This window comes from Microtus ochrogaster, linkage group LG2, assembly GCF_000317375.1.
Source record: "Microtus ochrogaster isolate Prairie Vole_2 linkage group LG2, MicOch1.0, whole genome shotgun sequence".
Classification (NCBI taxonomy): domain Eukaryota; kingdom Metazoa; phylum Chordata; class Mammalia; order Rodentia; family Cricetidae; genus Microtus; species Microtus ochrogaster.
In genome coordinates this window covers 45,448,533-45,465,157 of record NC_022028.1, presented here as the reverse complement: position 1 = coordinate 45,465,157, position 16,625 = coordinate 45,448,533, and the positions used below count along the sequence as shown (strand labels likewise).

The 16,625-nt window shown below is 42.1% G+C and overlaps 1 protein-coding gene across 3 annotated transcripts in view; it reads right to left on the bottom strand.

Annotated features, from left to right (window-relative positions):
• Window positions 1-16,625, bottom strand: part of Specc1l (sperm antigen with calponin homology and coiled-coil domains 1 like) — a 99,943-nt gene that overhangs the window by 12,769 nt on the left and 70,549 nt on the right. For all 3 annotated transcript variants that reach the window (XM_005360185.3, XM_026785480.1, XM_026785481.1), the window contains one exon: window positions 15,325-15,427. In XM_005360185.3, the coding sequence (XP_005360242.1) occupies window positions 15,325-15,427 (103 nt within the window). The remainder of the gene's footprint in view (window positions 1-15,324; window positions 15,428-16,625) is intronic.

The window sequence follows — 16,625 nt, the reverse complement described above, 5'->3', positions numbered from 1 at the left end:
ACAACCAGTTTTGTGACATAAAGTGAAAAAGAAACCCAACAGGCAGGAGCAGGAGTGAGTTTCTCCAGGTGCCTCTCTTCTCACCAGGGGGCAGGGCTTGTAGGCTGTTTGGGAGCTTGGGTATGAAATGCTGGGGGGAGGGATTTATAAAAACAAAATTGAAAATAAACTTTTTAAATCATTCCCCCAGTGCTGTTTAAAGAAGGCCAGAGAGGAGGTGTGGGAGCCCTGAGCCACCGTGGATGTTCTTTCCTTTTGGAGACCAACCAGGGGGAAGAAGATACGCCATGAAGTCAGACGCTGGGACCTGCTGTCAGTATGAACATGAGCGACCCCACAGGCTCGATTTTAGCACCTGTTTCCCAGTTAGTGGCACTATTTGGGAAGGCTGTGGAAACTGCGGGAGGTAGAGCCTACCCTGGAGGGAAGAGACCCATTGGGAGCTCTCGAGGTACATTAATCCCTGGCTCCTTGTCATGTTCTGTGAACTCTCATCATCAAAAGTAAACAGTCATCTCTACCACACACTCCAGCTGCTTCAAGTACATGGGGTCAAGTAGCCATGAAACCATCAGCAATTATCTTTCCTCAAGTTCCTGTCAGGCATCCATGACAGAACTGGTGAGCCTCCCAGGGCAGGGCCTCGTGTTTTATTGGAGACCCTTAGGCCTCATTGTGCACAACAGTCACCTTCCACGTTTTTCAGGTTTTCTTCCACCTGACTGTGGTAGTCTGAATGTGATAAATACTATTAGGAGGCGTGGCTTTGTTGGAGGAACTGTATGGTGGGGACAGATTTTGAGCTCTTATATATGTTCAAGATACCGGCCAGTGAGACACACCGCTTCCTGCTGCCTGAAAGATGTACTCTAAGCTACCTCTCTAGCACCTTGCCTGCCTGCATCCTGCCATGACCATAATGGACTGAATCCCTGAACTGTAAGGCACCCCAATTAAATGTCTTCCTTTATAAGAGTTGCTGTGGTCATGGTGTCTCTTTGCCGCTTCACTGCAACAGAAACCCTAACTAAGACACTGGCTCAACCCTAAAGCTGTGAAGGTCAGGGCACCATTAAAAAAAAAAAAGCAAAAACTTTTCTTTAGGTGATATGAGAGAGGACCAAGATCAGGCAGTAAGTACAACAAACAGGGCTGTCCAGAATATGCAATCCTTAAATTCATGAGGCTAGTCAGGGGACCCACCAGACCAGCCTGAAAGCTGGAGAATCAAGGAAGACAACAAACCCAAAACTGGAGTCACTGAGGAGCCTCTCAAGTCCTCAGCCAGCCAAACATGGCCACTATACGACTAATGATTGTACTCCTGTATTAAAGGTTTAGAAGAACTGAACACAGATGTTCATCTAAACACCTGTATAGCAACAGTCAAAGCAACATTGCAACCACAACAGCCTTCAAAAGGAAACACTCCATATAACCACGAATGGGTAAATGGAGTGTAGTCTTTCTGCACAAGAACCATGTGCTGACACATTACAACATGAGTGAGTCTTGACACTAAACGAAACATACAGAATGTGATTAATGGTTGCAGGGTATTAGAAGAAAGGAGAGTGACAACTTCCTGTGTGGAAGATTTCCACTGGGCGCTGATGGAAAGTTCTGGAGCTAGGAAGTAGTGGCCATGCACAGCACTGTATGCATAATTAATACCACTGGATATCAAATTCACAAATGGTAACCCTTATTAAATGTATTTTCCCACAATTTTTTAAATTATCACATATCCTGCAGTACTTTACACCCAGTACCTCTATATGCCAGGTAGAGCTCAGTAGCAATTAGTTCTTCAGAATATTTACTAAAAGGTCACATAGCTTAAATGTAGTTGCTTCATGAAGCTATTTATGGAGATGGATTATGGCCCAGCCCTAAGAAATTACTTCTTAAAAACAAAACAAAATATTATGGGGTAAGTGGCAGAGTATCAAATGGCTTTCTTCACCAGTGGGAGACTGAGCAGACCTAGTACCTTCACAGAAACCTGACACATTGACCTTATGAACAGCTTCTCCACACCCCAACAGTGAGACGCTGTCCCCTAACTTTGAAAGGCACAACCATGTTCAAATAATAATACCCTCAGCTACTTCAAAGCTCCAAATATATTGAAGCATCATAAAAAATAAAACATAGTATCAATATGGCAATTTCTTAACCTACACAAGACCCAGCAATACCACTTTTGGGTATATACCCAAAGGATTCTCAAGGTAACAAGGACATGTTCATAGCAGCATTGTTTGTCATAGCCAGAACCTGGAAGCAACCTAAATGCCCCTCAACTGAAGAATGAGTAAGTAAAATGTGGTACATTTACACAATGGAGTACTACACAACGGAAAAAAAATAATGACATCTTGAAATTTGCAGGCAAATGGATGGATCTAGAAAACATCATACTGAGTGAGGTAACCCAGACCCAGAAAGACAGATATCACATGTACTCACTCATAAGTGTGGCTTTTAGACATAAAGCAAAGAAAAATCAGCCTACAATTCACAATCCCAGAGAACCTAGACAACAATGAGGACACTAAGAGAGACATACATGGGTCTAATCTACATGGGAAGTAGAAATAGATAAGATCTCCTGAGTAAATTGGGAGCATGGGGATCATGGGACAGGGTAGAGGGGGAGGGAAGAAGAATGGAGAGGAGCAGAGAAAAATATATAGTTTAATAAAAACAATTTAAAAAATAAAATGAGGCATGTTTAGGGGTGTTAATGGCTTTGCAAACTTTTTTTCAGTCAAATTAAACTATTTTGAGAGGACAGTTCAGAGTAAGTTAGCAAATGCCATCCTAAGAAATAAGGATCCTGTCTTTTGCTTCCCATGAGCCCTGCTAACAAGCAGTAACTTTGTCATGGCAGAGCACAGAGGACTGGAAATGTTGGTTTTCTGAGACCTCAGGAGTTTCTAGGAAAAGACTGGCGCTGGGCCACAGCTGAGGATGAACTAAGGGCACACTGTGTGTGAGCAGGTTTGTTAGCAAGTTAAGAACGAGTTTTACTTCCCATTTACTTTTGCTCTGCCAGGGGTTATTAACCACTCAGGTGTAATTCTGACTTTAGAGAGCAGACACAGTAACTCTAACATCTGCTCTGGTGTGTGCTCTGGGAAGGACTTGGCAGGGCAAGATGAGAGAGCAACTGTGTGGAAATCACTACCTGTCCCAAACACTTAAGGGAATAGGTCATGTTTGAGGGGAAGAAAATTAAGCATTATGAAACATCCCTGGGGGTCTTTTTCAGTTTACTTTTAGAAGAAAAAAGTCATCAATTTTGTGTTCAGGATCTGAAAGTGTGGGATGTGAATTCTACCAAAGCACCTCATGCAACCATCACAGAAACCTTGTTCAAACACCTTCTCCATGAAGGCTTTTCAATCCATGCTAGAACTCCCATTAAGGGATGCACCTCTTTAGAAGCTAACTGCTCTCTATTGTAAATCAATATGGATGTGAAATCACCTTCTCAGTAAACATCACTGAAAAGGGCAAGTGAGGTCAGAGCGTCATGAGTTTCAGTCTCCTATGGGCAGAACCTCTGATGTTGGTGCCACTCTGCTCTAGCTAGAAGATTTTTTTTTTTTTGTTTTGTTTTTCGAGACAGGGTTTCTCTGTGGTTTTGGAGCCTGTCCTGGAACTAGCTCTTGTAGACCAGGCTGGTCTCGAACTCACAGAGATCCACCTGCCTCTGCCTCCCGAGTGCTGGGATTAAAGGCGTGCGCCACCACCGCCCGGCTAGCTAGAAGATCTTAACACATGGCTTTTCACTCATACAAGCCTCACTTTTCTCACACGCAAATGGGAACAACAACAAAGTATAAGGATCAACTGGACAGTCGGTAAAGCTCTTCTTACTGGAGCTGGGTATATTGTACCTTCTCTTGCCTTCCTTGCTCCTGACCACAAGACAGTGTTGATTCAACCAAAAGCATAGAACAAATATAAAATACTGCTTCCCCACCCATGGGAGAGGCTTCCGGGTACCAAAAGATAGCCACAGTAGTTTCCAATTCCTCTTCTCTAGCCACACCCAGAGATGAAGAAAGCTTCTGTCACGGGCCCTCACAGTGTACATCCAGGGAATAGCACTTACATGGCTTTGCTTCCCAAAGCGACTCTTCAAAAGTGGGCTTCATCCTACCTAAGGACTTGATCAGAAAATTGGATGGTTTTCTAGTGTCAGCCATGACTTGCTGAATAATATGCAGCCATAAGAAAACACCAAAAGACGTACAAACTCAGAAAGCCCAGAGCATCTAAAAGTTCAGGCTGAATATAACCCCAAGACCAAAGCATGCTACTAGTCAATACAAAGTGAGAAGATCTGAACCACTGTACTGACGGTGAGCTCCTCTGCAACTTGGACACATCACTTCTCTCTTGGAACTCACATTTAGAAAGCTTACCTGCTGCTCCAACCTCTCACACGGAGATGGCACAGGAGACTTGGGAGGACCATTGTTCTTTTCCTAGTTCTGAAATGTGGGTAATGCATTTAGCCTGACCCAGCACACCAAGGCCATCCAAGTGCAGACATCCTGGATGTGAAATGCCTGTGGTCTCACAGGAGCTCGGAAAGGAAATGATCTCAGGAAAGAGATGCTCTGCGTAGCATGCTCACCTTACGATGAACCTCTTTTGTTGTGTGCAGCAGGGACCAAGTTGTCCTCTTAAACCTGTGAGTATTGCTCTGCACACCTTACCAAGCAGTTCTGGCAGAAGGAAATGGCAAAACCTTTGAGAAGGTGGCAACGTGCTGCCACCTCTTGCTTCCTTTAAGTCCCAAACCTCGCAATTCACTTTCCTTTAACACAACAGATTGTTAAGAGAAAGCACAGGAGACTTTGCTGTGGACCAGATGTAACAGACACTGCTGTTATGGTGGACAGAGCTCACCCAGGTCTTAGAGGGGAACATACACTCCACCACAGATGCCCTGTGTGTGCCGCTTCATATGTTTCTGATTTTATTTTGCAAATGAGTTCGTTACCAGTTTTTCTTGCTATTTTCTTGGTATACAATACAGAATACAACAAGATATAAAGGGTCAAGGACCATAAAAGAAAAGCAAAGGCAACAGAAGTACAAAGGGAACGCAAAACTCGATGCTGATGTAAGTAAAAATATTTGCTAAGATAAATCTGAGCCATTAAAAAACAGTTAAATTATGCCCAGGAAAGGGCACAGTTCTAAAATACTGGGAAGTAATAGTTTTAGAAATAATCTGAAAGTTCCTGAGGACAAAGGTCATGCTCTAGATTATAAGTCGTTTCTACTTGTATCTAATTACCTCTCCAGCTGCCCATGGTCATGGTTATGTCCATAGGTCATGGTTTAGAACAGAAACAGAAAAGGTTCTTCACAAGTTGAGACACTTGAAGGGGTTGACATTACAGAGATGCTCCTAACAAGCACCCCACTTAGCAGGTGGAACCCCAAAGTATCGCTGTCACTCAGTACCAAGACTGAGAGCAACACCTCGCCCACTTGGCACTTAGCTCTACATTTAATCTCCTCTGCGGAGTGTGGAGATAAAAACACAGGGCACGGAAACAGTAAGAACTTGAAAGTTCATTCATTACCTAGAATCTGCTTCCAAACACTGTTTTTCCCCTGCATCCTTTCTGAAGCCACCATGCTAATCCTGATGAGCCATCCTTCTCTCCAGAAAGGTCTATGCTCTTTGCTTCACACTGCTCCACCACTGATACTGTGGGACATCCTGTATGTATCAGTGTGACCATGCAATCTGTCTTTAAGATGCTTTTAGATTTTTCTACCATCTACAATCCTCTCCAACTTAAGAGGCCACGGGGCCACAAAGTTCACTCCAATTCATGTCTTAAACTACATGCAGAGATGAATTCAGACCTAAATGTATAAACTTCCCAGAAAAAAAGAAGAAACAATTCTTTGAGATTTTGGGTTAGTCAAACATTTATATGTAACACCAAAGCATCCATAAAAGATTTCCATTAAATATAATTTCATAAATTAGATGTTATTAAAATCAAGAACTTCTGCCCTCCAAAAAATAGTAAGAGCAAAAATGGCAAGTTGTACAAATTGAGGAAATGTTTGAAAGCCAGCCATTTTATGAAGGGCTTGAACTCAGAACATTAAAAAAAAAATCGACAGACAACACAGAATAACAAACAAGCAAAAGAATAATTATATGGTAGCAAACAAGAATATGGAAAGACGCTATAAGAACTGAGCCACAAGGAAGCTCCCTTCACACTTTATGAAAGTCTTGAGCTGCCCAGAGTGTTGTGAGGATAGGAAAGAACTGAACCCTCCAACATTTGTGGAAAATGTTGATGAACATTTTCCACATCATTTTCATGGAAATGCAAAGTGATGCTGCCCCTCCCACAGACAGCTTGGCAGCTTCTTAAGCTGCTTCAACTCACCTCAGATCTCATGTATTTAAGATACGCAGATAATGCTCTTGTCCCCCCAAACCCACACATTCAAACCTGAACTTCTATGGTGATAGCATAAGGAGCCAGGGCGTAAACAAGTGACCAAGTCATGAGAGTAGACCACTGAGTGGCATTAGTGTCCTAAAAGATTCCAAGCCAGATATAGTGGTACATGCCTGTGATCTCAAGTGTGTGTGTGTGTGTGGGGGGGTATGCTAGGCAAGAAGATTGCTTGAATCTGTATGTCTCCTTAAAAAGAGGAGAAAGAGGAGGAAAGGATGATGATGACGATAATAATAATAATAACAGAAAAAGAATTCCAAGCCAGATATAGCAGTGAATATCTGCAATCCTGGCACTTGAGAGGCAGACACAGGAGATCAATGGAAGCTCCACAGCAGTCTGGTTACCCAGGACATTCCAGGCCTGACAGGGATACACAGACTCTATCTCAAATCAAACATAAACAAAAGACTCCCAGATCTTTTTTTCTGTCATGTGAAGACACAAGATGTCAAGTTGCAACCTGGGGCATAAAACTCACAAAAATTTGACCACTGGAAACCCTGATCTCAGACTCTGGATCTTACCTCTGGATCTAAAAGAATTACTTTTGTTTATTTGTAAATGATACATTGTTTATCTATAATACTTTATAAGAGCAGCTACGTTTACAAACACATGCACAGGAAGGTACCTAGGAGTTTAACTTACAGTAGCAGTAATGGGAAATAACGCAAATGCTCATTAGAAGATGAACAGACACACTGTGGTACATCTATAAACGGGCTACTACTCAGAAGAAAGGGAAATGAATTACTAATACATACAGCAGAAATGATTCTCACAATAATGCTAAGTGAAAGAGGACAGTCCCTCTTTGTAAATCTTTTCCACTTACATCAAATGATACACAGTGACAGCAGATGGATGGCTGTCTGGAAACGAAGGATGAAAGGTGGGACCCAAGGGAGTACAAAATGCATGAGGACCTTCATGTACTAATGTGCCTATCAGCTGTGGTTACAGTCTAACAATATACAAAACGCCGTGAGTTACTAAATTATAAACTCATATGTAGCTTACCAGTACTTCTCAATTATGCCTTAGTACATCTCTTTTTAAAAGGCATTCCAGGGTCCACAAACAACAGTCAGGAACTCAGAAATTCTGAGTTTTTCATTTTCAGAGCTGTGCCAGTGGTGGTGACGTGCACCTGCACTCCAAGGTCCGGAGACCACGGTAGGAGGGTCTATGATTAGCACAGACACAGCCCAAGTACCTCTGATAAAAAAGATGACATCTGAGGAAAGACACTCTGGATGGCTACTGAGGGGCAGGGCTCACCTCCCTCTGTGTTCCAGCATACAAGCTACATCTTGGGTAAGGTGGTTCAGAGTGCTGCAGATCCATCAGATTGACTCATGTGTAATTCTTCCTAGACTCTCAGGTATTCTCACCTTCATACTGCTTTACTTCCCCAGATTGCTCCTTCTTATGAACGAACGAATGAATGAATGAATGAATGAATGAATAAAGTTTTTTTTAAAGGAGTATAAGGCTATGTCCAGCCTATCATATTACTATCTTTTTGGCTTACTTATATAAGAGAAAGAAGTCTCTGGGGCAAATAGCTACAGCAATCTTTCTGGACCACATTCTCTCTAGAACTTGTCACAACTTTCTCAAGACATGCCACCTGTTTTCCTGTCATCATCCCCTGCTCCCAATCCAAACAGGCAAAGCTTCATTACTGACTGAAAAATAGTAAGGCAGAAAGGCCCCTCTGACCAAGGCTAGGTCGCAGAAGGAGAGACACTTTTACCTATCTCTGTCATGAGCATGCCCCCAGAAGGCAGGGATGGCTAGGAGAACTATGTATTGAGCCTCTGTTATAGGCATTAGCCACCAACCACCAGTCCTGGGGGAGATGGCCAAGAGATGATTCCAGCTCCAGGCAGTACTGAGCCACCTCTGAGGAAAGTAAATGAAGAAGAGATAAGCCCATTATGCCCCACCCAGGCTGCAGAGTGATGAGCTAAACAGATGAAGTCATTATCTGAAGCCATTAAGTTCTGGATGGTGTTTGTAGATGTGCCGTCTTTCTCTAAGACCTAAAAAGCCCATTCAGAAAGAAACCTCCTTCTCTTCCACTCCTGACAAAGTCTAATGGCTGACTGTTATTTCCATAATTATTTATCAGGACGTGGCAATCTTTATAAGTAAGCTGCTTCTACAAATGGAGAGGTCACCCTAAATAGCCAGGATGCCCTCGGGCTAACCTCATTTATGAAATCCAAGGCAATCATGTATATAATGAAATCAATGTGTCAAACTTCAGCTCTCTGTAGCTGCCGCACCACTGAGCTAGCATCCTGAACCAGATGAAACACATTACACATATTTATTTTCAATGATATTTTAAAAACTATTTGAATCAGGCAACTTAGTGATTCTGCTTTTAATAAAATAATTAAGCATATCTTGAAAACATTGCTTAGCTGGTTTCCCTTCTATCTCTGAGCATTGTTCATAATAAAAATACCTACTTATGGAATCTTACATAAGAATCAGAATGCTGCTGGAGGGTAGTGTAGTATATAAACAGGCAGCAGCTGAGAGCTTGGAGGCCCAACTGTAAAGTCACAGACCACATTTGTGTCTCTCAACAGTGTAATTTCTTAGGTCAGACTTGAGACAGCCATATTCCTTCCTTCCATTCTCTCTTCTCTTGAGTCAGTGTCTCAGTGATTCAGACACACACCACCATGTGTGGCTTTAGTGCCTTGCTTTTTATAGAAGAAAATTCATCCTTAAGACAATTCTTTTAAAGCTAACCAAGAACACTGGAAACCAAACATTTTATTACGCTCAGCAGGTTTTCTCTACATCACGGGTGGAAGTTACATGGAGGCAAAATGCATGGGAAATGAACAGAACTTCTGCATCCAGTGGAAAGACAAGGACCCAAAAATCCATTTGAACTCTCCAGGCCAGCCTCTCTTTGGGACTCTGAGAACCCACCCTGTTGGTGAAGTAATAACCCTTATCTCCACACAGCTATTCTTGTTGTATGCACGGCAGGACCACCAAGCAGCTAGAAGGGCATCATTACCAAACAGCTCCTTAAATCCAAAAACACTTACAATGAAAACATTCAAAGTTGGTATTCAAAGAATGGGTCTTGTTTCTCTACTTCCTCACCTATGCAGAAATTGTGTCAGCCAGGGAGGGTAAAAGGTGACTGAGCAGTCTCATCTATGTGCTAAAACACACTTGCAAGGTATGATTGCTCATAACTGAACTCTAGCTCTTGGGAAACTGCAAGTTTGGGGACAGCCTGAGCTACAATATGAGAGCTCATTTCTCAAAAACAAAAACACAAGACACAGATCAAAGTAATTTATGTAACAGTACTAAGAAATTAACTTTTAAAAATTATAGCACTGACATTTCTGGAAATAGATGTTAATAGTTGCTGTCAAAATCATGTTTAGACAAAACGCAGTAAGTACACTTGCTTCTGGGAAAACTCTGTTTCCCAGCTGCTATGTTTGGCATGAAAAGGAATCCCCTGAAAACAGGAAACAGCTCTTTCACTCCACTGTGACCACGAAGCCATCATCTAACCTCTGCAGCACACAGCGCACACAGACCCAGGAAAAGCCCTGGCTGCTCCTACTCCCTGGTGGCGCCTTATAGAAATGTGAAGCTCTCGTCTGTCCGCCATGACCTCTTGCTGTCAGGGCAGAAGATGTTACTGGTTTTTTGTGCTTCACGGTGCCACATTTTAGCAGGAGCATCCCACAGAAAGCAAGGTGGAGCTACAATTTGAGCTATTCTTTCTCCCCTTTGTTAAAGTATTTTTAACCCCTGGAACACAGTAATATTTACAAACAATAAGATTTATTTTACAGACTCAGTTTTCATGTAAAACACAATGAAAAATGAAGAGACTTAGACTTTCAACTTAGATTTGATTCAGATCAAAACCTTATCTACACTTGCACCTTTTTAATGGGGCTCTGGGAAGGCATTCCTGTGACCTGGGGGTCAGCTGTAGGAGAGGAAATGGAATATAATATGCAGTTGGTGACTGTGTGTCTCCAGCAGGACTCCAGCCTACCGACCCTGACTCAATCCACCCTCTCTTGCCTGGCCCTAATCCTCATCATGAAGGGGGGTGCAGTCTCAGGAAGAGAAAGGAGAAAGAAGGATGGATGGGGGCGGCGCACACTGCCCTGTCTCTCTGGAAGAATCCTCTTTGTAAAACCTAAGGGACGAATAGGAACAAGAACAAGGAAAAGGCTTCAACTCCTACTGAGTCCTGCTCTGCTCCAGCATGTGGACCCAACAGAAGGGGAGGAACCTGAGCTTTAAAGGCAGAGTCGCCTACACATGCACAACTCACAAGCTTGGAGAGATGAGTGTGATCACTTCAGACAGTTTATGGAAGAACTTCCCCTTCCTCTGCTTGTCTGTGAATGGTCTATTGTCACAAAGGATGCTGGGAAAGTTTATCTGTCAACTATTTCTGACTCTGTGGACTCTAAACCATGGAGACACACACCCCTGAAAGAATGAACATTAAGTTCCTGTCTTTGACTCTGCTTAGTCAAAAGAGGACTGAGGTTTCAGGGAGAATACCAAAATAAAACATGCTAGGAAGCCGGGCGATGGTGGCGCATGCTTTAATCCCAGCACTCGGGAGACAGAGGCAGGTGGATCTCTGTGAGTTCGAGACCAGCCTGGTCTACAGAGCTAGTTCCAGGACAGGCTCCAAAGCCACAGAGAAACCCTGTCTCGAAAAACCAAAAAAAAAAAAAAAAAAAAAAAAACAAAACCATGAGAGGAAATTTTTGGCTGTGGTAGAGCAAAGGAGAGAGAAATACTTCCCCTAAAAAGCAAATTCAAAACAAGACCAAATTTTCAAAAACAACCATTTAGAACACTGAAAATCATCTAAAGGCAAATAATAAATTAAGAAATATTCTTCATGAAAAGAGGCTAAAGTATGAGGTAAAAACAGTGGGTGTGTGGTCCTCCTGCTAACAACAGCTCTCCTTGTCTTCTTCCAATACTATACTCTCAGGTCTGTAACACATGTAGACACATAGGAGACTAATACTTCAGAGAAAGAAGAAGCAAAGAGGGCAAAGCTGCTATCTTTTTTTTTTTTCTTAAAGAAAATTAGAACAAGCTTTAAGTAAATTATGATAATCAGTAACAAAATAAAGATACTAATAAATTATCTGCCATCAAAAAGAAGCACCACAAAGGAGCTGGGTAGATAGCGAGGCTGGGAAAGTGCTTATTGTGCAAATATGAGGCCCAGTACCCAGTAAATACCTAGACAAGGCGGCAATGCCGGTAGCCCAATGTTGGGGAAGTAGAAACAGGGCTCCCTGGGCTCGCTGATCAGTCAGCCTAACTTAATCAGCAAGCTCAAGCCACTGAGAGACTCTAAAAAAAGAGGAAAGAGGAAGGGAGGGAGGGTGGTGGCCGGAGAAGTGGTTAAAAGAGTGTAGTTCTCTTCCAGGACCCAAGTTCAGTTCTGAGCGCCCATGTCAGACGGCTCTAATTGCAAGGCATCAACAGCTCCTTATGCACTCTGAGGGTACCTGTACGTATGTACATACTCACATACATATACACATAATCGATAAATAAATCCTCTTAGCAAAGGTGGACAACAGAGGGAACAATGTCTGAGGTTGATGTCCAGCCTCGCCTCCACATGCATAAATACAGATGCAGCAGGTGCAGGCACAGGCACGCACATGCGCACACACGGAAATACACATAACATGCTGAATGAATAAAAGAAAGTGAAAGTAGGTATATTATTAACAAACAAGGAAAGTTGAATAGAAGATATCATCAGGAATGAAAATGTCATTTCATAACAACAGAGGCAAATTTCTCAAGAGAAAGAATCCTGAGCATCTATGGATCCGTAAGTGTCTGGAGCTAGGCAAGCAGTGCACACCTGCCACCCCAGTACGTGGTAGGCTGAGGCAAGAGAATGGTCTCAAGTTCTAGGCCAGCCTAAGATACAGAGACAAACTAACAACCAGCCAACAACCAACTAGTGTCAAAGTGCTCCAAACCGTTAGAACTACCGGTAGAGAAACCTGCTACTACTGTCAAGAGATTCTAACGTCCTCCTCTCAACAAGTGATAGTAAGTAAGCAAAAGCTGGATGAGGAGTTATGAGCACTACTCTCACAAGGAAACTAAGTGGCATCTACAAAGCATGTCTCCAGCACAGCAGACAAGCTCCTCTGAACACGCCAGACCATAGTCTGAGTCTTAATAACTTGGAAAGGATTCTCTGCTCACAATGGAATTAAACTAAAAACACTAAGATCACTGGAAAAATCCTCAAATATTTAGAAACCAAACAATACTCTTCTAAGTAGCCCATGGGTCAGAAGATTAAATTAGTCAACCAGTTGACATATTGAGACAGGAGGATGGCTTGAGTCCAGGAGTCCAGGCTTAAGCAACGCATTAAAACTCTGTTTCAAAATAAAATAAAAATAAAAAGGAAAGAAATGAAAAGTTAGAGCATTTTGAACTAAAGTACAACACATCAAACTTATAGAATGTTAATGGAAAAGATAAAAGTCTTCAAACCAAGACAGCAACTTTCACCGTAAGAAACTGAATGCAAATGAGCCTTCCTCAGTGCCATCTGCCACACACGGCTGCTCGACCACACACTCTCGTAACCACGACACTCTGCCCGAGTTCATGGAGCTGAGTGATCAAGCTCTGAACTGTGAAAACATGAGCCAAAATAAGTTATTCCTCCTTTGAAAACAAAAACAAATAAAACTTAAAGGAACGAGAAAGAAATAACAATTACAGTGGGATTGATAAAACAGAAATTAAAAATAACAGAATATAAAACAAAAACCAAACACCAATTCTTTGATAAGAAAAATATATTTGATAAACTTCTAGGTAGATTCATCTGAGAAAAAAAAGACACTATAAAAATTACACTATTATATATAAAAGGAATCCTACAGATACTATGAATACCTTTGTCAATATTCAACAACTCAGAATTTTTAAAACTTAAGTTCATTCATAGATAAAGAAACAAACAGTCTGTATCTATTGAAGAAATCAGATTTATATCAAAAACTTCCCCACAATGAAAGGCCCAGGTCCAGAGGCTTCACTGGGAAATTCTACTGAACACACACACACACACACACACACACACACACACACACACACACACACACACGATGCCAGTTCTACACAGATCTCTCCATAAGCCTACAGAGGTAATTCCTAACAATTTATTCAAGGAAGTCAACATATCTTGATGCCATATACTGACAAAGTAGACAGAAACAAAATGACATAACTTCTAAATAAATCCTTAACAGGTTCTAAAAATAAAGAGAAAATACACTCCATTAACCATTAATGTTTGTCCTGGGAATCCAGATGACTTAACAGTCAAAGAGGAGTGATTTTAATTTCTTCTATCAACAAACTAAAAAAGAAAAGCCATAGGATCAACTCAAAAGACACATATAAGTTCCTCTCCTCAAAAGTCAGGGCACCAAGGTCCTTCCTATGCTAACTCTGGTGTTCTAAAACTACAGAGCTTAATAAATGGCAGGGCACAATTTAAAGGAGACAAAAGTATTTGTTAGATAACAGGTATAATCACAACAGTTTATTTTCCTAATGGATGGTTAATAAGATTACAGTGATCAGCACAGTAATGTGAGGATGCCCCTTAAAAGAGTTCATGAAAGCAGATATGAGTATTAGGGAATCTATCTCCATTCATTAGCCAGCTTCTTTGACATAAAGCATTCGTGGTTCATTTGGGGGTCTGTAGAACAGTGCACACTAAGTGTCACGTAACAGCTCCTGCTCCACAGAACAGTCAAACAGATTTGTGAGGCAGGAGAGACCCAAGGCCTGAACCCCTGCTGGTACCCAGGGACACAGATGCTCACCCCCACACACAGCCAGTCTGGAGAGGGGCTCTGGCACTTCTTACGTGGTGTCTGACACATCAAGAGCTCTAACAGATCAGTCTTTTAGTATAAAGAGATTATGGCTGGGGCTGGAGCGATGGCTCAGCAGTAAAGAGCACGTACTGTTCTTGCAGAGGACCTGAAATCAGTTCCCAGCATTCACACTGGTTGGGACACTGCAGGAGGTTGATGCTCGTGCCACTGAAGGAGAAGCTCATAGAGGTTAAACATGGAGAGCTGCCAAGCTGCTAGCGATACAGAATTTCAGCTCCAGTGACACTGTGGGAGCCTTTCAGAGAGGATACAGCCAGCAACACAAGTACATCAACATCTGGAAAGGCAGCATCGTAGGTTTTCAGCTATTTGGTTTTCAGCTACTGCATCTCTTACAAGGAACTCAAACATGAGTGGTGACGTAAGGCCCACTGAAGGGAGGTCAGTGTGAAGAGCGGCTACACACCTGAGAACTACTAGCTGCCCAGCTACCATTCATGCAGAATTCTACAACGGCTGAATCTCCAAATCATGACTCAAATCATGAGAACTAATGTCCAATAAAAGGTGACTGGCTCAAAAAGAGTAGATGGCAAGAAATAATCAAACTCAAAGCTGAAATCAATGAAATAAAAACAAAAAATACTACAAATAATCAATGAAATGAAGAAGACAGAAGATCCAAATTAATAAAATCAGAGGAGAAAGGGGGTATTTTACAACAGACACTAAAGAAATTCAGAGACTCATAAGGACAACCAGCAACACAAGTACATCAACATCTGGAAACATAAGAACAAAGTCAGCCATGACAGTTGGCATAGCATTCGCTCACAGGGAAAAAGAGAACACATGGTTACCTGGTAGCCTTCTGTTTTCTTCTGACACCACTTCAACAAGGCGTTCCTCTTAGATCCTCCATATTCTCTTGCCAAAGCTGAGAGGGGGTCCTTCCGTTCCTCCCTAATTTGTGAAAGTAAGAAACACAAAACTGAAATATTTGAGCACCACAGTAAGAGACCACAGCACTAATTACACCTTTGAATAGATAACTGCACAAACTAAGGCTGTTTTGCAGAAAGACATAGTTTTTTATTTAATTTCACAGTCAGCTTTTAGTCTGGTCCCACAGCTGTCAAGTCTAAGAGGAGGGACGCTACTCCTCATCCACATAGCAACAGAGATCCTGCATCAAGTGCGGTCACAAGAAATAGGATGCACTCTGGGGTGCTCAACGTGACAACAGTGACATAGAAAACTGTTGCAGGTCTTTGGTTCAATATCTTACTTAACATAACATGCTTGGTTTATTTTACTTCTTTTTATTGCCTTAATTCTCTCATCAATTCCAAAATCACTCATTATAAGTATAAAGAACAAGGTTATATGAGATGAAAAATTCTAAAGCACTGCCTAGTTCAAAACTAGACAAATAAAACAGAAAAGAGATGGCAATAAGGCTGTGATGTTGAAGGTGATGTGAGAGGTGATATATGCTGTGAATATGTTTTATTGCCATTGATTAATAAAGAAGCTGCTTTCGGCCAATGGCTTAACAGAGTAAAGCCAGGCTGAAAGAGAGATACAGAGAGTAGGCGGAGTCAGGGAAAAGTCATGGAGCCTCCACAGAAGACAAGCTGCAAGTAAGAGACAGACTGCAAACCACCAGCTGGAACCTTGCTTATAGGCCACGAGCCTCGTGGTAAAATATAAAATAATGGAGATGGGTTAATTCTAGATGTAAGAGCTAGCTAACAATACACTTAAGCTATTGGCTTAACAGTATTGAAAATAATATAGTTTCTGTGTGATTATTTTGGGAGTCTGGGCACCAGGAAACGAGTCTGGGTGGTCAGAAAATGAACGAGCAGCCTCCAACTAGAGGGCTGGAGATAGCTCAGTGGTTAAGAGCACTGACTGCCCTTCCAGAGAACCCAGGTTCAACTCCCAGCACTTACATGGTAGCTCACAAGTATCTGTAACTCCATTTCCAGGGGATTCAATGCCTTTCCTCTGGCAGCCACAGCTACCATGCATGCATGCAGTGCAAAGCTATACAATTCAGGCAAAACACCCACATCAAAAAGTAAAATAAGGGCCAGACGGTGGTGGCGCACGCCTTTAATCCCAGCACTCGGGAGGCAGAGGCAGGCGGATCTCT